At 43.1% G+C, this 21,604-nt stretch overlaps 1 protein-coding gene across 2 annotated transcripts in view; it reads right to left on the bottom strand.

The window, feature by feature from the left end:
• Top3a (DNA topoisomerase III alpha) overlaps window positions 1-21,604 on the bottom strand; it is a 39,744-nt gene that overhangs the window by 12,689 nt on the left and 5,451 nt on the right. The window contains exons 2-9 of one of the 2 annotated variants that reach the window (XM_028776587.1): window positions 11,303-11,362; window positions 10,435-10,508; window positions 9,629-9,704; window positions 7,149-7,257; window positions 4,558-4,701; window positions 4,267-4,437; window positions 3,940-4,040; window positions 1,985-2,059 (exon numbers count right to left, since the gene is read on the bottom strand). In XM_028776587.1, coding sequence (XP_028632420.1) covers window positions 1,985-2,059; window positions 3,940-4,040; window positions 4,267-4,437; window positions 4,558-4,701; window positions 7,149-7,257; window positions 9,629-9,704; window positions 10,435-10,508; window positions 11,303-11,362 — 810 coding nt within the window. Of the gene's footprint in view, window positions 1-1,984; window positions 2,060-3,939; window positions 4,041-4,266; window positions 4,438-4,557; window positions 4,702-7,148; window positions 7,258-7,858; window positions 9,705-10,434; window positions 10,509-11,302; window positions 11,363-21,604 lie in introns of those variants that run through there. The other variant, XM_028776588.1, reaches the window with a different exon arrangement.

Below are 21,604 nucleotides of genomic sequence, written 5' to 3'. Positions count from 1 at the left end.
TGAGATCTAGTGAAGGTCTCTGTGAGATCTAGTGAAGGTCTCTGTGATTTAGGCTAGCCTCATCCATGCGAGTTCCAGAACAGCCAGGGCTACATAGTAAAATCCTGTCTCAAAAAACTATAAAAACATGAATAAAAAAATTTTTTTCCTCATTGGTTTGAGACACAGCCTCATATAGTCCAGGCTGACCTTGAACTCATGATCCTCCTGCCTCTACATTCCAAATGCTGCTATCAGCAGCATCCATCACCCTGACTTCCTAAGGAGGCCAGGGAGGTTCTTCAAGACAATGTGCAACAGCTGACACTTGTCCAAGATTAGCTGGTTCACCGCTCAGTGCTGAGATAGTGCATTCTTCAAGACAAGAGCTTTGTGTGTAGGCCAGGCTAGCCTCTAATTCTCGCATCAGCTTCTTGATAGCTAGGATCACAGACATGTGCTGCCACCCCTACCTGAAATCTGTGTCTCTAACAAGTAGCTTGGCAAGAGAATGAGGCTAAAATCCGAGAACCACACTTGGAGAACATGACTCAACTCTCAGAAATTTCCCCTAGATGTTGGAAACATCCTTTGAGGCTTTCTAATATTCAAGCTGTTCCTTTCTACTGGCAGTTGGCAAAGGCTGACCATGGTGGTGCATGATTTGAACCCCACACTTAGGAAGCAGAGGAAGGTATCTCTCCTCTGAGTTGAGGCTAGGCTGGTCTATAATAATGAGTTCCAGGACAGCCAGGACTACATAGAAACCCTGTCTCAAAAAACACACCCCCAAAAAATAAAAATTAAAAGGACTAAGAAGACATACAATTCTGTGATTGTGCAATGATGGTACTATAGGACACCATACCCCTCTTCTGTCTTCAGAACCTTCTATAGTCCCTGTATTAATAGGCTGAGCTCACAAGAGAACACATGTGGTATTCACTCACTGATGAGTGGTATTAGTCCAGAACCTGGAAACGCCCAAGATGCAACTCACAGGCCACATGAAGCTCATGAAGAAGGAAGACCAAGTGGGGGTGATTCGGTCCTTCTTAGAAGGAGTAACAAAATACTCAAGGGAGCAAATATGGAGACAAAGTGAGGGACAGAAACTGAAGGAGGGGCCGTCTGAAGACCATTCCACCTGGGTATCCATCCCATGTGCAGTCACCAAAGGTAGATGCTGATGTGAAAGTCAGGAAGTGCATGCTGATAAGAGCCTGATATAGATGTCTCCTTAGAGGTCTGCAAGAGTCTGACCTATTCAGAGGCAGATGCTCACAACAAGCCATTGAACTGATCATGGGGTTCTCAATGGAGGAGTTAGAGTGAAGACCATTGGAGCTGAAAGGGTTTGTGGCCCCATGAGGAGAGCAACAATACCAACCAACCACAGCTCCCAGGGTTTAAACCACCAGCCTGGGAGCACTTAGGGAGGGATCCATGGCTTCAGGTGTATACGTAAGAGCGGAGGGCCCTGCTGGGCATAGGTGGAAGAAGAGATCCTTGACCTCATGAAGGCTGGATGCTCCAGGGGGTGAGAATTTGAGGGTGGGGAGGTGGGAGTGGGGAGGTAGGTAGGGGTTACATCCGAAGAGAAGAAGGAGGAGGGGTGAGGGGATAGGGGGTTCCTGGGTGGGTGGGGGATGGGATAAGGGGACAACATATGAAATGTAAATAAAACATCCAATAAAAAAAAAAAAAGAGGCTGTGCTAACTCAGGCTAACTCCCTGGTGCTTTTCTTCATGGCTTTTTTTTTTTTTTTAAATTTTCAAGACAGTTTCTCTATATAGCCTTTCAACTCGCTCTGTAGACCAGGCTGGCACTGACCTCACAGAGATCAGCCTGCCTCACCTCCCAAGTGCATCACCACCACTCATGCGTAGCCTTGAGATGGGTGATATTCCTTCCTTCCACTGGGCTGTAGATACGAAGAACTGTAGCCCCAACAACAGGAAGTAACTGTTCCTTAGTGCTGGGAACAACCTATCTGGAACATACCACAGTGTCCAAAGCTTGAGGCCTCCACTTGCTCTTTGGCTTAGACCTGACCTCTACCACGGTTGCCATGGGATCCTACAAAGCCAAGAAGACAAACCTCACATTAGCTTGGTGTATACAACCTCAAGCCCCCCTGCTACCTGGCCCAGGGAAGCACCCCATGTAATGTCACCCATTCTATGTATGGATTACAGTGTGGATACCACCACTTCCTTCTCACTCAAATCCAGAATGAGAGACATTGTCACAAGTCTTTAAGTCCGTGGTCTAGAACTGATGGAATCTCAGTCTTGGCGTGCATCTGGGCAAAGACTCCTACCCACACATGCTCTCTGTTACCTGTTTTTACTTTTAAGATTCAGGATATTAGGGCTCGGGAGGGATCTGAGCCTGTGTCAAGCACCTGCCCAGCGTGCTCCATCCCTGACACCACGCACCTTCACACTTAAGATATAAAATGGCAAAAATCATACAATACGGACTGTAAAACTTTCCAAGACTCTGTTAATGAACATGAAACTTAAATGGTTTGCTAATGAGATTAACATATCAAAATCCAAATTTCTCTTTCTCTTTTAAAGATTTATTTATTTACATATTTATTTATTATGTATGTGAGTACACTGTCGCTCTCTTCAGACACACCAGAAGAGTGCATCAGATCCCATTACAGATGGTTGTGAGCCACCATTTGGTTGCTGGGAATTGAACTCAGGACTTCTGGAAGAGCAGTTAGTGCTCTTAGCTGCTGAGCCATCTCTCCAACCCAAATTTCTCTCTCAATAGACTGGGGACCAGCTGTTCTTTACAAGGAGTTCAAAAATCTGTCACTTGCTACTTAGTTGCCATCATAGCCAATTAGAAGTGCAATAGGTGTTTATCATTCCATAATTTATTCATAGTGTGTGTGTGTGTGGAGGTAACGTGAGCATGCCATACACATATGTGGAGGTCAGAAGACAGTGTGCAGCATGTGGGTCCTGGGGATAGACTGCAGATGCTACACTCACATCATCCAGAAGGGCCTCACACTACCTCACGACACATTCTAGGACTTTTCCTTGTATTTCTGCCCTAACATTTATCATTTTCCAAAATTACCTCCTTTGTGTGTGATTTTACTTCCTCACAAGAGCAATCGAAAGAGGTTAGATCAAATGTTTAACTTCCTCCCCAGATCCAGAGTCCAGGCTCTGAATGCACTTAGCTGGCTCACTCTCACCTCTGGTGAAAGTATATATTTCAGAGAGGAATTTCAGCTACCAACTACTAAAATTTCTGACTTTATCTAAAAGTTCTACTTAATTTTTTTTTTGTTTTGTTTTAAAGACTGGGTTTTATGTAGCCCAGGTTAGACTCAAATTCACCGAAGGTGTCCTCCCCCATCTACCCTCCAAGTGCACGCACTGTTATGTCCAGCTTTCCTTGCTATTAGATCAGTGTCTACTACTGCCTCACAAATCAGGCCATGCCCTACTGCAGTCTCTCCCTAGGATGAAGACCTGACAAGCTTCTGTGGTGACTGTCAGCACTCAGGCCTCAGGCCTCGAGTCTAGTAGGGAACAATCTCAGACTCCCCCAGGACGGCCTTTGAAATAAAGACCCCACTTATCAGTGGCCAGGCTAGATCAGGTGCTGTGGATACCTCATCCAACCAAAAAACAAACAAAACAAAACCTAACCTGTAAGACACACACACAGACACACAGACACACAGACACATACACACACACACACTTTTTTTTTTTCTTCCACCGTCTGTTTCCTAGAGATTTTATTCAGGTTTTCAGACTTGGCAGCAGGCACTGAGCCATCTCGCAGGTCCTAGGAGTATACATTCTAAGCCAACAAGCAAGCATAGTTCAGCAGGGAATAGGACAGGATCAACTCTGGCAACAGGAAAGAGTTGCTGGGGAGAATGTTTCCTAGATCAGTGCTCTCAAAAAACTCCTTACCTCCATACACAACTGATAAAGGACAAGACAAGCTGTGTGGTTAAAGAGTCGGTATCTTTTCCAGTTGAACTCTACGGTCCCATCTTCGTGGTCATGAGTTACTGTGAACAAACAGAGGCTGTCTCAGAAAAGCCATGATAGACGAAAACTGGTATCTTGCAATGAAAAACCAAGGGGGTCTGCACACATAAGGGCCTTGCAGTATTCTGCATATGGGCAGGTGAAAGGCAGCAAGGCAGAGCAATAACCATGCCTTGACTTAAGCTCTGTAGCCTCCTTGTCTTCCTGGGGGTATGCAGATCCTACAGCAAAGACCTTGGGCTTTACCTTTAATTCTGTGGAAGACTTCCGGCACAAAAGCCTGAATGGCCTTGAACCTCTCCACCACAAACCCCAGTGTTGGGAACTGGCAGCTGCCATAGCTAATGAGCTGCTGTGCCAGCACCTCAGGGAAAATCCTCTGGAGCCGCAGGGTCTGGAACCTCGTGAAGGCAGCTCCTGGAAAAGGAGGGTGGAGGAAGAAAGGGGACAAGAACCAATAAACCACAAAGCTATGTTGGTTCCATAACTTAACACCAAGGTGCCCTTAAGTGCTGGGCAGCCCCTGTGGCTTCTCACCGATCCTCAGATCCAGCTCTTGCCTCACGTCCACTGCGTCACTTACTCTCTGATCAGGATCAGTTAAGTTTTCACAGGCTGCCCTGACGGCATGTGGCGTGATCTCAGAGAAGCGGGCTCTCAGCACCTGTAGATTGGGCTTTACTGCAGAAGAGACAGAAACACAGATGCCAAACTTAATCCTAACTGCATCTCAGCACAAAAGCAAACTACCATGACATCCAGGCAAACCAGTACAAGAAGCTGGTTTGTCTTTCACCTATTAGTTGAAATTAATGGACTACAAGTAGAAAAGAGAGAAAGGATCTTATAACGTTTAATTTAAATCTTGTCAGAAGTAAACTGTAGGATCTGTTCCTCTAACAGAGCCACCTTGTCTGGCCTCAGTGGAGAGGATGGACCTAGTCCTGCAGTGACTTGATGTGCCAGGGTGGGATGATACCCAGGGGGCTCCCCCATCTTAGAGGATAAGGGGGAGGGTCAATGGTGGGGGAGCTGCATGGGGGGAGACTGGGAAGAGAGGAGGGGCTGATATTGGAATGTAAAGAGAAGAAATAAACAAACAAAAGAAAAAGAAAAAAGAAATAACAGTGGGGTCTTTTAGGTGAACCTTTTGAGACTTAAGTCTTATTTGAATCTTTTGGCTTAAATTTAGGGGAAAAAAAACCCCAACTTGGAGTTAAAGGATCTCAAAATTTTGGAGAGGAGGGCTAGAGAGACAAAGATAAGGATAATAAAATGTTAAATATTACTGTGCGGTCTATGGTATGTGTACTACGGCACTCAGGAGGTCAGAGAACAAGCTTAGGAAGCTAGTTCTCTTCTTCCACTTTTGCGTGGGGCCTGGTGATTGAACTCACGTTGTGTGCCAAGCTTGTGTGATAAATGTCTTCACTTGCTGAGCAATCTTGCTGGTCCAATCCAAGGTTCTATTGGGGGAGTTTTATGTTTTTCCAGGAAAGAATATAGGACATGCATGTCCTTTAAAGCTCATACATTTAAACTCTCAGGAGTGTTACGGATTCAGACATAAACTCTTTAAGGGTCTTCTCTTTAGGGAAAATTAAGACCTATTTTTTAAGGCAGAGATAGGCTGTTCAACACTTCTCAGTTACCTAAAGCCATTCATTAACTATGTCAGAACTAAATTCACTTACACACACACACACCCTCAGAGGTCAGAATAAGGTATCAGATTCCCTAGAACTGGAGTTTCACTTGGCTATGAACCACCATGTGGATATTAAGAACCAAACCTGGGTCCTTTGAAAGAGCAGCCAGTGTACTTAACCACTGAACCATCTTTCTAGGCCCAAGTACTTTTGTTTTTTTTGTTTTTTGTTTTTTTTTTTGTTGTTGTTGCTAGTTTGTTTTTGACACAGGGTCTCACTATGTAGCCTTGGCTAGCCTAAAGTGCTAGGTCTTCCAAGCTGTTCTTGAACTCAGAGAGCTGTCTGTCTCTGCCTCCTGTAAGTTAAGATTAAAGTATGTACAATCACACCTCACTTTCCTAAATTTTTCGTATTTACTTATTTACTCAGTGTGTCTGCATACGTGCATGTCACATGTGTACAGAAGACAACATGTGTCAGTCAGTCTTTCTTTCCTTTCCTGATGAGCCACCTCATTGACTATTCTAAGTTTCAGCTCCAAAAACTTAGTCAGATACCATAAAAAGAATACAGGTGGTTAAAAAGATGAACTTTAAAAAATTCATTATAGCTGGGCAGTGGTGGCGCACGCCTTTGATCCCAGCACTTGGGAGGCAGAGGCAGGTGAATCTTTGAGTCTGAGGCCAGCCTGGTCTCCAGAGTGAATTCTAGGTTAGCCAAGTAGACAAAGAGAAACTCTGTCTCAAAAACAAACAAACAAACAAACAAACAAACATGACTATTATTGTTTTTAATTATGTGTATATCTATGTGCAGTTCTGTGAATGGTTCAGGAGGAACTGTAATGGAGAAACTTGACCACAGCCCACTTAAAAGACCCTGCGGTTGGGGGCTGGTGAGATGGTTCAGTGGTTAAGTGCACTGACTGGTCTTCCGGAGGTCATGAGTTCAAATCCCAGCAACCACATGGTGGCTCACAACCATCTGTAATGAGATCTGATGCCTTCTTATGGGGTGTGTCTGAAGACAGCTACAGTGTATTTACATACAATAAATAAATTAAAAAAAAAAGACCCTGAGGTTGCTGGAATAGGAATGGGACCCTTAGGCTCATGTGTCTGACTGCTTGCCCCATAGAAAGTGGCACTATTAGGAGGTGTGGTCTTGTTAGAACAGGTGTGGCCTTGTAGGAGGAAGTGTGTCACTGTGGAGGAGGGCTTTGAGGTCTCATATGCACAAGCTACGCCTAGTGCAACTGTCTCCCTTCTGCTGCCTACGGATCAAGGTGTAGAACTCTCAGCTTCTTATCCAGCACTATGTCTGCTTGCATGCTACCATGTTAGTGAGAGTAAACTGTAAGCCAGTCCCAGTGAAATGCCTTTCATGCTGTCTCTTCACAGCAGTAAAACCCTAACTAAGACAGAGCCCCCCCCCCCCATACCCCCCACCTCCCGCAGAAAAGCTCAGTAGTAGACTTACCAGCCTTGCATACATGGATGATCTCAAACCCAATGTTCTCGCCTTCTCTGTCACAGTCAGTCCAGATCACCAATGCCTGACAGTGCTGTGTCTCTCGTTCAAGAGTTTTCTGAAGTTACAGGGGAAGCACAATGAGCACAGACTGGAATTACTTGGTTCCTTTACACTAAAGAATCTGACTTAGAAGGCTGGAGAAATAGCTCAGTGGCTGCTCTTTCTGAGGACCACATGGCAGCTCACAACCATCTGTAACTTTAGTCCTAGGGGATCTGGCGGCCGCTTTTGACCTCTAGCTAGGTAGCACAGCCCAGGTCTGCAATCCCAGCATTTGGGGGGTTGATGTAGATTGCTGTGAGTTTCAGGCCAGCCTAGACTACAGAGTGGAACTCTGCTTCAAAATTGAAACACAAATAAACAAAACACTCAAATAAAAACAAGAACAAAACAAAGAGTCCATGAAGAAATCTGACTGAGGATCATCTCTGGCCTTGGAGTATTCAAATTTTTCGGGGTGTGGGGGAGCAGAGAAAATTGTTCATGGTACACTGAGTGGTACAATCCTCCAGACTTGTGTGTGCATAGGAGGACTTAAGAAACTCAGTTCTGTCCTTTCACCTTAAAAATATTTAAAAATTTTTATTTAGTATATATGTGCATATTACTGTGTAGGACATGTGCATTTGAAGACTGGGGGTTTCACACAACTTTACCAACATGATGAAATGAAGAACTCAGCTCTTCCGGCATCAGTGGTTCTGACCATGTTTGAGTCACTGAGTGAATTCCTCCTGTTCACCTCCCGGGAAAGGGTCTCGTGAAGCTCAGGCTGGCCCTGCGGGTCTCATGAAGCTCAGGCTGGCCCTGCACTCACTGTCTAGTTGACAGTCTTCACCTCTGTCTCCTCTGTCTCCATCTCCTCCGTGCTGAGATTAGAGATGTGTGCTACCACATCTGCTTACAGAGTATAGCGATTAACGCAGGGCTTCACACATACTAGGAAGGCACTCTACAAACCCAGCTCATGCCCAGGCTTGGTCCCCGAGTCTCATTCTAATAAACGTACCCACTTAGCATAACGAAGTGCCTTGACCGGCTCACTTACCCTTCCACTCCACTTTTTATTATTACTATTATTATTATTGTTATTATTATTGTGTGGGGAGGGCATGTGGATGCCACAGGACTTAATGAACTCAGTTCTATCCTTTCACCTTAAAAATATTTAAAATTTTTAATTAGTGGACATATGCATGTTACTGTGTGGGACATGTGCATTTGAATGTATCTGCCGGCAGGGGCCAGAGGTATTGAATTCCCTAGAGCTGGAGTTACTGGAGGTTGTGGGCGGTCGGATATGTGTGTCATGAACTGAAGCCAAGTTCACTCAAAGAGGAGAATGTGTTCTTAACTACAGAGGCGGCTCTTCAACCCAGTATTTTTTTTTTTCAGTATATTTTTCATTTGTGTATCTATGTGTGTTTCCGTGTAAGTATATACCACAGGCGTGTGGGTGCCTTCAGAGGCTAGACGAGGATGTTGGAGCCCCTGGAACAGGAGTTACAGGGACTTGAGAGCTGCCCACCTGAGTGCTGGGAACTGAACTTGGGTCCTTTGGAAGAACAGAAAACAGTTTTCAGCACTGAGCCACCTCAAGCCCTCTTTCCACCCCTACGCTGGTTCCTGGCAGTGAACACAGGTCACCAGGCTTTTGCTGGCTTGACAGTTTCCTTTTTTGAGACAAGGTCTCACTGTGTAGTCCTTCTGGCTTAGAACTTCCTATGTAGACCAGGCTGGTCTCAAACTGAGGGCTCTGCTGGCCTTCCCTTCAAGACAATCAACTTTTAAACAACAAACCACACTTTGTAACTTTTCTAAGACAGGACTTGCTAAGCAGTCCTCACTGGCCTTGGCCCTGCACTGCCCTCCTGCCCTCTCCCTTGGCAGAGACGTGAGTCCACACTGCTCCATCTTACTTTGAAGTCTCTGTTCCTGAGGGTGAGATGGGCTAGAACAAACAATTTAGTGATATATATTCCTTGAGTTTCGCTTTTAAAGGCTTCACTTAGTTCTTTGGGTTCTTAGTTTAGACTGGGGAGGTGGCTCAGCACTTGAGAGTTCAAAAAGAATATGTGTGCAAGGCGAGGCCAACCTGGGCTACATGACGAGACCCTGTCTTTGAAATAAAACACTTCATTTATGCAATAGGTGGAATATTTTAAAGGCATAATACTGTTTGGGCATGGTGGTATACCTTTATTCCCAGCCGCAGCAAATGGATTTCTATGAATCTGGTCTACCTAGTTAGTGCATTCCAGACCAGGCAAATTTACATAGTGAGACTTTGTCTCAAACAAATAAACAATTAATTATATATACTGAGGTTAGTGGAAATTCCAATGCATTAGAAACACAGAAATCACTCAGTCCACTGATTTCTGGTTGTTTCAATCACAGGGTCCCATATCGTCTAAAGATCTTACCTTGATGTCTACAAAGTTTTCTGGGCAATACTTCTCAATTTCTGCTTCAAAGAGGACTAGGGGATTACAGCTCTGCCTAGAATAGAAAGAAAACACAAACGCCTTTACCAGAACACACAGAGAGCCCTCTGCACTAAGAATGTGTAGCCACAGCAGGCTCACATGTGGCTCTCCCATAGGAAATGGCCTAGATAAGCTGGGAACATAGACACTACTGGGAAGACTGAAGCAGAACCACCAGATCCCAGGAATTCAAAGCCAACCTGAGCAGAATAACAGACTACGACTCAAAACTAAACCAAAACAAAAAACCAAAATAACAACAACAAAAACCCAGCAACAAATAAAGCTAGGCATGGTACCACATGCCAGATATCCAGTTAGGAAGATGAGTCAGAAAGACTGGAGAAAGACCATGTCTCAAAAGAGAGAAAAGGAGGAACACTGGCTGGAGGATTAAAAGCTGTGACTTTCTACATAGCGCACTGTCCACTGGCCCACGCAGATTAATAGGAGATGCAGAGAAGAAACTCTGGACTCCATTCATGCACATCGGCAATAGAATAAACACAATCCATGTTGCTCTGAAAAAAGTATATTTAGGGGAACACCACAAAGTGAGTGTTAATTCTAAAGGTACGATAAAAACTTACAGCAGGTCATATAACCTTTGGTGATTCTAGCATTATAAATTAATATTTATAAATTATTATAAATGACAGTTATCATTATAAATGGTAAGATCAACATGCTTCAAAATCCCTGTAACATTTGTCACAACTTATTTCCTTACTAATTATACTGACCATTTCCGAAACTGCATCTGGAAGTCATGAGCCAGCAAATGTCCAGAGACCGAAGTCATTATCATAGTAACATTCTGAATAACAACAAAACTGAAGTTAGTCTTCCTGTAGTTGTACTTTGCCAAATCATTCAAAGGAAAGGAAGAGAACAACAAACAGAACTACAAACACTACAAACACGGCCAATGGAGAAGAAATGAACTAAGTGTAACTCTGCAAAACCAAAACCATGTTGACACAACCAGCATTCATATTCTCTCTCTTCCCTCCCTTCTCCCTGACCCCCCTCTTCCATATTTATCTAAGGTTTGTCTCTCTATGGTCCTGGCTGTCCTTGAACTCACAGAGATCTGCCTACCTCTGCATCCCAAGTGCTAGGATTAAAGGGCAGGCCACTAGCCACCAACACCCAGCCACACTACCATTTTTTATTAAAAACAAAAAACCGTAGGGGGTCAAGGGTCAAAGGATCCAGCTGATGGGGGAAGTCCCAGTCCATTATGGGTGGTGCCACCCCTGGGCTGGTGGTCTTGGCTTTTGTAAAAAAAACAGGCCAATGCGCAACCCAGTAAGCTGCACTCCTCCATGGTCTTTGCATCAGCTTCCTGCTCTCCTTGGGTAACTGTCCTGACTCTTTTGATGATAAACTTTGATATGGAAGCTAACCTGAACAAATACTTTCTTCCCAAAGTTGCTTTGGTCATGGTGTTTCATCACATCAACAGTAACTCTAACTAAGACACCTGGCTAGGTTGCAAGTTAAAAATAACCCTCCTGTCTCAGCTTCCCAAACGCTAGGATTATCATAGGCTAGCCACCATGCCTGTCTTATATGTCAGCTCTATGATGGAAACACTTCAGCACTTACCTGGCCATACAGACGATAGTCAAATTCATAAATCTTGTTGAATTTAGAGAGGCCTTCTTTCTGTAAAGCACAAGAAATATATGTAAAAAATTCAAATCATATTTAAAAACAAATGACTCCCCAACATAAAGACTGAGCGATACCCAGAGAAGGAGAGAAGGGAATACTAAAAAAGCAACAAGCCAGATGCAACTTGACACTCTAGCATTCAAGATGACAGGAGTATTGTAGGTTTTGCAGCTTGTCTGGGCTACAAAGACCAACTTCAAACAAACAAACAAACAAAAATATCATTTCCTAAACATAAAGATTAAACAGACTTGTACCCTTCCCCCAGCCTTGAGCAGGCCTGAAGGATCTCGTTTAGCACAACAGACCAAACCATAGGACTCAGGTGTTAACCACCTTGGAGACCCACAGTCTGCTACAGGAGCTGAGAAGAATAGACTGCCCGCTGAGCTTGCCTTGAGACACCTCTGGACTCCCCTCACGGATGGACTCCCCTCACCCACCGCCCCGAAGAGAATGGAGCCAGCAGGAGTTCGGTGGTGGAGATGGGGCTTCCCCTTTAAATTGAGAGCTGAACATTAAAGCATTGAGCCTTGATCAGAATACTTGTCTTGGGTTCATCTCTTTTCGCCCTCCGTCCTCCTTTCGTTCCCAGCCTTCCTTTCAGGAGAACCTAGATGACCCGTGGCCACAGGCGGCTACACAGACTGGGCTGTAGCTTGACAGATGTAGGTTTGTCTAGCATGTACAAAGCCATAGGTTCAATTTCCAGTAACACAAAATAGACAACTAACTTAGTAGTGTGAGGTGGCACATGATTTTAATCTCAGTACTGGGAGGGAGAGGCAGGAGGATCTCTGTGACTTTAAGACCAGCTTGGTCTACAGAGTGAGTTCTAGGACAACCAGGGCTACTCGGAGAAACCCTGTCTCCAAAAATAAAAAAAGAACAAAACAAAAGCTTTCTTTTGTAAGAGTTCGCTTGGTCTCTTCACAGCACCAGAACAGTGACTAAGACACAAACATATATAGAAAAACACATACAACAGACACACACAGACACAGACACAGACACACACACACACACCTCTAATCAAAGAAATTGAGATGTGGAGATGGGAGAATCATGAATTTAAGGTTATCTTTGACTATATCATGAGTTCAATGCCAACCTAGTTAAATGAAACCTAGGCTTTAAAACAAAAACAAAAACAAAAAACCATCAAGTTCAAACTAGAAAAACAACCAAAAAAGGAAATCATGCAATCTAATAGTTTCTGACTCCTTTTTACTGTTTTTCTATAACAACTTAGCTTGTTTGTTCCTTTTTTCATATATGTGAAAGTTTTGCCTGTGTATATATGTACAATGTGTGTGCCTGGTCAGAAGAGAACTTTGCTGTAGCCAGAGCACCTGCTTGTAAGTGTTGGTTCATTTTAAGAGTTTGTCTGTAGTGTAAGAAAGAGGGAGGAGGGGGGAGAGGAGAAGAAGAGAAGAGGAAGAAGAAAAGGGAGAGGAAGGGGGAGGCAGAGGAAAAGGAAGACAAGGAGGAGGAAGAGGAGGAAAAGAGGAGACCAAGAACAAGGAAATGAGAATGAGGAGGAAGAAGGGGAGGAGGGATGTACAGTAGTGGTAGTCAGGAGGTAGAGAAATGATGGCTCAGCAGTTAAGAGCACTGGCTGTTCTTACAGAGGACCCTGGTTCAATTCTCAACACCCAGATGGTAGATCAGAACTATCTGTAACTCCAGCCCTTTTCTGACCTCTGTGGGCACCAGGCACACATGTATGCATATGCATATGGATATGTATGCACACATATGTATGCAGGCAAAACAATCATACACACAAAATTTTAAAACGAAAAAAATTAAATATCTTCTTTACTCAATGAGATTGAGAGCCCTTACAAGGTAACTGATAACAATAGCTATCTAGTAAACTTTTTTTTGTTTTGTTTTCGAGACAGGGTTTCTCTGTGTAGCCCTGGCTGTCCTGGAATTCACTCTGTAGACCAGGCTGGCCCCAAATGCAGAAATCCGCCTGCCTCTGCCTCTGCCTCCCAAGTGCTGGGATTAAAGGAGTGTGCCACCACTGCCCAGTGAAAACTTTTTTAAAAAACAAAATTCTTGCATAGCTTAGGCTGTCCTCAAACTCCTATAGCCAAGGATAACTTTAAACTTATCCTCCTGCTTCCCCTTTGCCAGTGCTGGGATCACCATGCCTTGTCTAGTCAGTCTAGCAGGCTATAATGAAGAATACACTCTGAGTCCATTACTAGATACTTGGTTTGTTTTGGGTTTTGATTTTTTGGTTTTTTTTGAGACAGGATTTCTCTGTGTAGTCCTGACTGTTCTACAACTCGCTTTATAGACCAGACATGCCTAGAACTCAAGAGATCCACCTTCCTCTGCCTTCAAGATGAGAATTAAAGATGTGTGCTGCTTCGTTTCCTTCTTCTTTTTAAATTCCTATTATAAAGCTGCCATGAGCACAACATCATTAGAATTAGAATTCTAATTCTAAGTCATTAGAATTTAGATGTCTTTAAAAAAAAAAGAATTTAGATGTCTTAAAGGCAGGGCTCTTTCCCACACCGACCGTGTGATTACTATGGAAAGGCTGTTTTAGGGAGAAATAAATCAATGAGATCTCGCCACAGTTCTGAGGGAGGTAGCACATTATAGACTACATGGACAAGCAGCGAGATAACTAAACTCCTTGATGATAGAGAGGTGAGAGCAAAACAGATAAAAAGGGAAAAGAGAAGGAACGGGTGGGGAGGATGCCTGGGAAAGACCACAAGGACTGCGTTTAAGATGTCATCGTTTTCTTGCTTTTTTCTTTTAAAAGATGAATTGGGCAGGAGAGACAGCTCAGTGGTTAAGAGCACTGGCTACTCATCTAAAGGACCCAGGTTCAATTCCCAGCATCCACATAGAGGCTCACAAAGGTCTGTAACTCCAGATCGATGGGATCTGATGCCTTCTGGCCTCCACCTCTATAGGAGTCAGCCCATTTCTAAATACACCCACTTAGGGCTGGCTCCTATATGGGTGTACCCTAAGTAAGATCCTCATGCTTCACTTGTTTAAGAAAAGTGATGCTTTAAAATGACTCCTGTGCTTCTTGTCTGTGGCAGGTAATAAACTTCTCCACTCTCACCAACTTTTGGCTATGTTTGTTCTCGACTCTGTACTCAACAAAATTTGAGATTTCAAACCTGTATTCAGTTATAATATTTGCAAATATTTAAAAAAAAACCTATGTTTGCAAAATTATGATCAATTTATTTAAAATTTCTTTATGGGTTTTGTTTTATGTATATAAGTGTTTTGCCTGTGTGTGTATATCTGTGTATCACAAGCATGCGGTGTTCATGGAAGCCAGAAGAGGGCATCTGATCTTATGGAATTGGAGTTACAGGCTGTTGTAAGCTGCCATGTGGGTGCTGGACACCAAACCTGGGTCCTCTACAAGAGCAGCCAGTGCTCTCAACAGCTGAGTCATTTCTCCAGCCCCTCCTTTTAACTTTTTAACCCCCGCCACACACACATACACACTTTTTCTCCATCTCTACAAAACAACCCAAAATTTAGAACTCTGGCTTCTCCAATGGAGAACTCTGCAGTTGTCCTTCCATGTCCTGCCTCTTACTCTTTAGTCCTCTGCTGCCAGTGACTATGAAACTCAGTAGCTCCCACAGTCTTGCCACTTACAAGTCTACCTGGGGGCGGGGGTGTGCAAGATGGCTTGGCAGGTAAGAGTGCTTGCCACGCAAGCCTCACAATCTAGAGCCGATACCTGGACTAACGGTGGACGGGGAACACTGCCTCCACACACCTGATGTGCCATGCACTCCTCTTTACCTCACCACATATATACACACACCAAGAGAAGAAAAATGAAAAAAAAAAACCCACCAGGTTTCTCTCAATCAGTGAAGAAAAAGCACTGTGCTAAAATTCAACACCTTTCCCCAATTCACCTAGGACTAGGAAGGAACGTCTTAAACATTAATAAAGTTAACACACATCATAGTCAAAAGATGAAAGCTCTTTCTTTAACATCAGTAACAATTAGCCTTTGGTCCCAGCACTCGGGTTCTCTGAGTTTGAGGCCAGCCTGGTCTACAGGATGAGTTCCAAGACAGCCAAGGCTGCACAGAGAAATCCTGTCTTGAAAAAACAAACAAACAAACAAACAAACAAAAGCTTAGTAACGACATTAGTGTATCCATTCTTGGCCCTGCTCTTCATCACTATACTAGAAGTTTCAGCTAAACACTCTGGCAAGAAAAAGAAATAGAGGATAACAAGATTGAAAAGGAGAATCTTTATTTACAGACAATATTACTTTAGTTTTGTTGTTGTTTTCATTTTTTGAGACAAGGTTTCACTGTATGGCCCTGGCTGGCCTAGAACTCACAAAGATCCCCTTTCCTCTGCCTCCTGCATGTTGGGATTAAAGACCTGTGCCACTATGCCCAACTTACCATGATCTTTTTTGAGATGGAGTTTCACCAGGCAACACTGGCTAATATCAGACTCACAGAAATCTGTTTGCCCTGAGTTCTGAGATTAAAGGCATGTATCATCACACCTAGTCCAACACCATCTTTTATATGTAAAAAATTCTAAAGAAATAACAAAAAATAAATAGTTCTATCAAAATTGCAGGAAACACATTCAACATAAAAATCATTACTGTGAGCTGACCATGGTACATATTTGCAGCATTTAAAAAGCTGAGGCAGGAGGATTGCCACAACTTCAAACTCAAAGCCAGCTCACAATTCCCCTCCATGCATGCTACAACACCTTACCTATTTTTAGGCTACATGTCCCAGGTCACCTTCTCCTGTTCTACATGTATTTTTCTCCCACTACAACTATGCTAACCTAACTCAGGTGCCTGTTTTTCCCCCCTAAAAGATGTGACTATGCTCATGTATGCTTTTTGGGTGCCCCTACTGACATATGATAAGGCCTATACATTTCCTCTGTCAGACTAAGGAGGTAATTCCAGACCTCCATGATGGGATCTTGGGCCTTGGAATATTGTTTTACTTAATGTACCAACTGAGTTCTAGAGGAAACTTAAGAGTTTCCCTGTACCTCCAATAGGTTGAGCCAAATGGATGGCTTTCCCCAGCCCCCCGGTTGCTTCTTGATTAAGTTAACTTGGAAAAATGCAGGAAGAATTCAGCAAGGTCACAGGGCATTAAAGTCAGGTAGAGTCGTGATGTTGCAGGTGGCTAGTGTGCTAGGCTTCCCTTCCTCACGGCCTCGAACAAGGGAGGACAGGATACAAGAACTCAGCATCACTGCTAAGTGTGGCTTTCCTCCTGTCCTCATGGTTGTTCATGAAAAGAGAAGGAAAACAGGAAGATCTGCAGATGGTGTCCTGGAGAAGACAAAGGAGACATGGAAGACTTTTCATTGTATGCTCTTTTGTCTTGGACAGCAAGAAGGCAACCCTATCAGTTTAATCCAGACCTTCAAAGGAAGAAAAGCCTGGTACTTTTCTGCACTCAATCCTGGCCTAGATTTAGACTGGAGGATAATGAAAATGGCTTCTAAAGAAAAATATTCGTCATAGTTTTTCCTTATCCTACAAAAAGCTCTTTGTATGAATGAGGACACTTGGAGTTTCTTAAGATTGCCTGTTCCCCCGTGCTGGTACTTCTGATAAGGCGTACTAACTTGCAAGGTCTGAAAGGATATCTGAAGGCTAACACAGATAAAGGCAGACACCTATGTCAGCTTGATCCTCCTTGGCCGGGAGTGCTGGCTGCCCTATATCCATGTCCTTACAAAATTTTTATTAATTAATTAATTAGTTAATTAATTATTTTTTTACTTATTCACTTTATATTCTGCTCACTGCTGGAAATAGCTTTTAGGATAGCCCCTGCTCCAGCTGTTTGGGACCCACATGAAGACCAAGCTGCACATCTGCTACATATGTGCAGGAAAGCCTAGGTGCAGCCCATGTATGTTCTCCGGTTGGTGGTTCAGTCTCTGAGAGTGGCAAGGGTCCAGGTTAGTTGATTCTGTTGACCTTCTATGGCTTCTTAGCCCCTTTAGGGGACCTTACAAAACTTAAAGATACCTTTCTATTGCTGTGCTAGAACATGATGATCACAACAACTTACAGAAGGAAGTTTGGCTTATGGTTCCAGAGGGTTAGGCTCATAATGGTAAAGAGAGCCTGGCAGCAGCAGGCCTGTGGCTGAGGAAGCAAGCTGAGAGCACACATCTTGAACAGCAAACACAAAGCAGAGATGGGAGTGCTTAAAACCTCAAAATCTGGGTATGGTGGTACATTAATACCACTCAGTAGGTAGAGGCTAGACTAGTCTACACAGCAAACTCCAAGACAACATAAAGAGTGTCTAAAAAAAAAAAAAACCCAAAAAAACCCAAACAAATAATAATAATAAAAAAACACCAACCAATCAAACAACCCCCCCATACAAAAAAGGAAGCAAGCAAGCAAGCAAGCGAACAAACAAAGCCCCCAAACTGGCCCCCAGTGACATATATCTTCTAGCAAGGCCACATCTCCTAAACCTACCCAAACAGCACCACCAACTGGGACCAGGTTCAAATATCTGAGCCTATGGCTGACATTCTTATTCAAACCACATTTTTGGTTTTAATGTGTATGGGTATACTGCTTGGATGTATGTCTGTGCACCACATGTGTGCAATGCGAGGCTAAAAGAGGGCATTAGATCCCCTGGAACTGAAGTTACAGCAGGTTGTAAGTCACCATGTGGCCTCTGACAATTATATCCAAGTCCTCTGGAAGAACAGCCAGTGCTCTTTAACCACTGAACCATCCCTCCAGCCCCTAAATGTTACTGGTTTTTGGAGTAAAAATGAATAACTGGAAGTTTATCCATGAAGAGGACACAGGACTGTGCCTAGAATCTCTTACCTAACTTGTCACTCCAGCATGACAGCTTTAAGAGGGATTCCTCAGGTAATTTCTGCTGGCACATTTGGTGAGGTTTTGCTATCTATCTGCTGCCTCTCTATCTGCTAGTAACTGCTCATTCAAAAGCAAAAGCACCATTACAGGTCATTCTCTGAACTTTAGAGAACACAAAGACTTTTAGCTGGTATGTGTTTTCATTTTCCTCCTCCTCTTCACGGAAAATCTGTTTACTGAGCACATTGCCAGAGGGTAACAGACTGAGAAGTATTTGACTACCACTGCAGGCTGGCCTGTGCTTTCTATAAGCTTTGCCTGGGTACTTACAAACCTCATAGTTTAACAATATGCATACTCCAGGCAGTGGTGGCGCACGCCTTTAATCCCAGCACTTGGGAGGCAGAGGCAGGTGGATTTCTGAGTTCAAGGCCAGCCTGGTCTACAGAGTGAGTTCCAGGACAGCCAGCCAGGAATATACAGAGAAACTGTTTCTAAAAACCAAAAAACCAACCAACCAAACAAACAAAAGAAAAGAAAAGAAAAGAAACAATACGCATGCAAGTGATCTTAATCTATGACATGCCTTAGATGTAGTTTAAACTTAATTGTTCTTTAATAAGATGGTCCATTTATTTGTTAATGTTATGTGTCTCATGATGTTAAAAAAGGGGGGCAGTAAATAGAAGAATCGAATGTAAGAAGGATGTAAGACAAACGACATTTCACCAACTACTTAAAAGTTTCACAAAATGTGGTTTCATGTGACTTGGAATGATCTTAAAACCTAGACAGTGGTTATGCAAGAGCACACAGAGCATATAAAAACCTTGTTAAATTTGTTCAAGTCAGTTTGGTGTTTGGATTTTCTATGTATCTATGTATGGTTCTTTATATTGAGATTTTGTAAGCTATGTTTACCGAAAATAAAAGCATTTGAAATGGAAAAAAAAAAAAAAAGAAAAACGACATTTGGGTTTGAGAGATGACTCAAAAGTTAAGAGCAGTGGCTGCTCTTCCAAAAGACCCCAGTTCAATTCCCAGCACCTGCATGGCAGTTCACAACTGTCTGTAAGTCCAGTTCTAGGGGATCTGACACCCTCACACAGACATACATGCAAGCAGAACACCAAAGTGCATAAAATAATAAAAAAATTAAAAACCCACCAAGTATGAGTTTAAAAAAAAAAGTACTAAAAATTAAAAAAACAAGACATTTTTAGTTGAAAAGGATTTCTGTATGATAAGATTTTGCCCAATGTTAAGACAGCTACATATTTAAAGAATGGGAAAGATTAAGACAAAGCAAGGAAACCTTAACAACTCAGGAAAGGCCTGAGTTATATAAAGCATATAGAGGATGAGACTTAGAAATAATATACAATATTAAATTTTCTCCCTTCTTTCCCTCCTTCCTTCCTTCCTTCCTTCCTTCCTTCCTTCCTTTGTTCTTTGAGACAAGGTTTCTTTATGTAGCTCTGGCTGTCCTAAAACTCACTCTGTAGCTCTGGCTGTCCTAAAACTCACTCTGTAGATCAGACTGGCCTGGAACTCTCAGAGATCTACCTGCTTCTGCCTGCTGCATACTGGGATTAAAGTCATATGCCACCTCACCTGATTTGAAAACAGTCTGTTTTGGCCAACACCTCCTGTTCTAGTCCCCTGTCTGTTGCTGTGATAAGCATTTTTACCAAAAGCAACTTAGGGGAGGAAATGGTGGTTATAGTCCACAACTGAGAAAGTCAGCAGGAACTCAAAACAGAAACCAGGGAGGGACACTGCTTGCTGGCTTATGCTTAGCTAGGTTTCTTACGGCCCAGGACCACCTCTCCAGACAATGGTGCCACCCACTAGAGGCTGGGCCCCCCTATATCAATAAACAAGACAATCTCCCACAGACATGTCCATAGGCCAATCTGAGCCGGGCAATCCCCCAGTTAAGACACCCCAACACACACACACACACACACACACACACACACACTCACAGGTAATTCTAGGCTGTGTCATGTTAACCCAAATAGAAAATGTAACCAAAGATTAAAATAACTGTTATGTTTTTTTTTAACTGTCTAAGGGCTCATACTCCCTAGAAATTAGTTTAAGACAACATGAGATGTTATTTGGACAACCATTTCTCACTAGTGATTTTCTTCCTGATAATGAAAATGCTGTCCAGATTCAGGATTTCAGATCTTGGTTCAATTTCAATATTCCTCCCCTCTCCTCAATAAATAAAATTTTAAAAAAGAAAGCACACCTTTAATCTCAGCAGCTCAGAAGGCTAAAGCAGGCGGATCACTGCAAGTAACAGCCCAGCCTGAGCTACAGCGTTAGACACTGGGTTTTAGTTTCGCTTCCTGCTGCTGTAACAAAAGCAACTTAAGGAAGAACGGTTTATTTGGCTTACAACTCCAGGTTACAGTCCATCCCTGCAGGGAAATCACAGCAGCAGAACTCTGGGAGAGAAATGGTTGAAAGCAGAGAGCAATGAACTAATGCATGCATGCCCGTGAACAGCTTGTCCATGTACAGCTTGCCCGTGTACAGCATGCCGGATACAGCTTGTCTTCTTCACTGTTACACACTCCAGGATCCCTGTCTAGGGAAGAGTTTCTACCTTTATTAACATGACCAAGATAAACCCCTACAGATATTTCCCCAGGAAAATCTAATCTACCCAATCTCTTATGGAGACTTTCTTCCCAGGTGAGTCTAGACTGTGTCAAGTTGACATTTTTTTATATCTCCACAACAACAGAAACAAATTCCAATGAAAAAAATTAAAAATTTTTATTAATGTAGCTATTTCACTGGCCTCTTTATGAAAAGCTAATAGCCTTTTTGTGCACAATGAAAAGCTGATTGTAATATTCACATGGAACTGCAGTGATTCTGTAAGACCAAAACAATCCTGAGGAAACAAAACTGGAGGACTCAATCTTCTAAATTTCAAAACTCACTATAAAACTACAATAACTAAGACCATCAGATTTAATTAAAAACAAACAAACAAGCTAGGCAGTGGTGGTGCACACCTTTAATCCCAGCACTTGGGAGGCAGAGACAGGCGGATTTCTGAGTTCGAGGCCAGCCTGGTCTATAGAGTGAGTTCCAGGACAGCCAGGGCTACACAGAGAAACTCTGTCTTGAAAAACAAAAACAAAAACAAAAAAGAAAAAGACCTGTAGTGATCATGAGCCTTAAGAGTATAGCTGAATGGTAGAACCTGCTATGTTGGCTGCAACCTACCACATTTTGTGTAAAGGGTAGAGGTAGGATGTCAGGTGTCTTCCTCATTGTTTAAGCAGGGTTTCTCACTGAACCTGGAGCTTGCCAATTCAGCCAGAAGGAAT

The sequence above is a fragment of the Grammomys surdaster genome, unplaced genomic scaffold (assembly GCF_004785775.1).
Source record: "Grammomys surdaster isolate TR1022 unplaced genomic scaffold, NIH_TR_1.0 270, whole genome shotgun sequence".
NCBI lineage: Eukaryota > Metazoa > Chordata > Mammalia > Rodentia > Muridae > Grammomys > Grammomys surdaster.
This window is presented reverse-complemented; position numbering and strand designations above follow the sequence as displayed.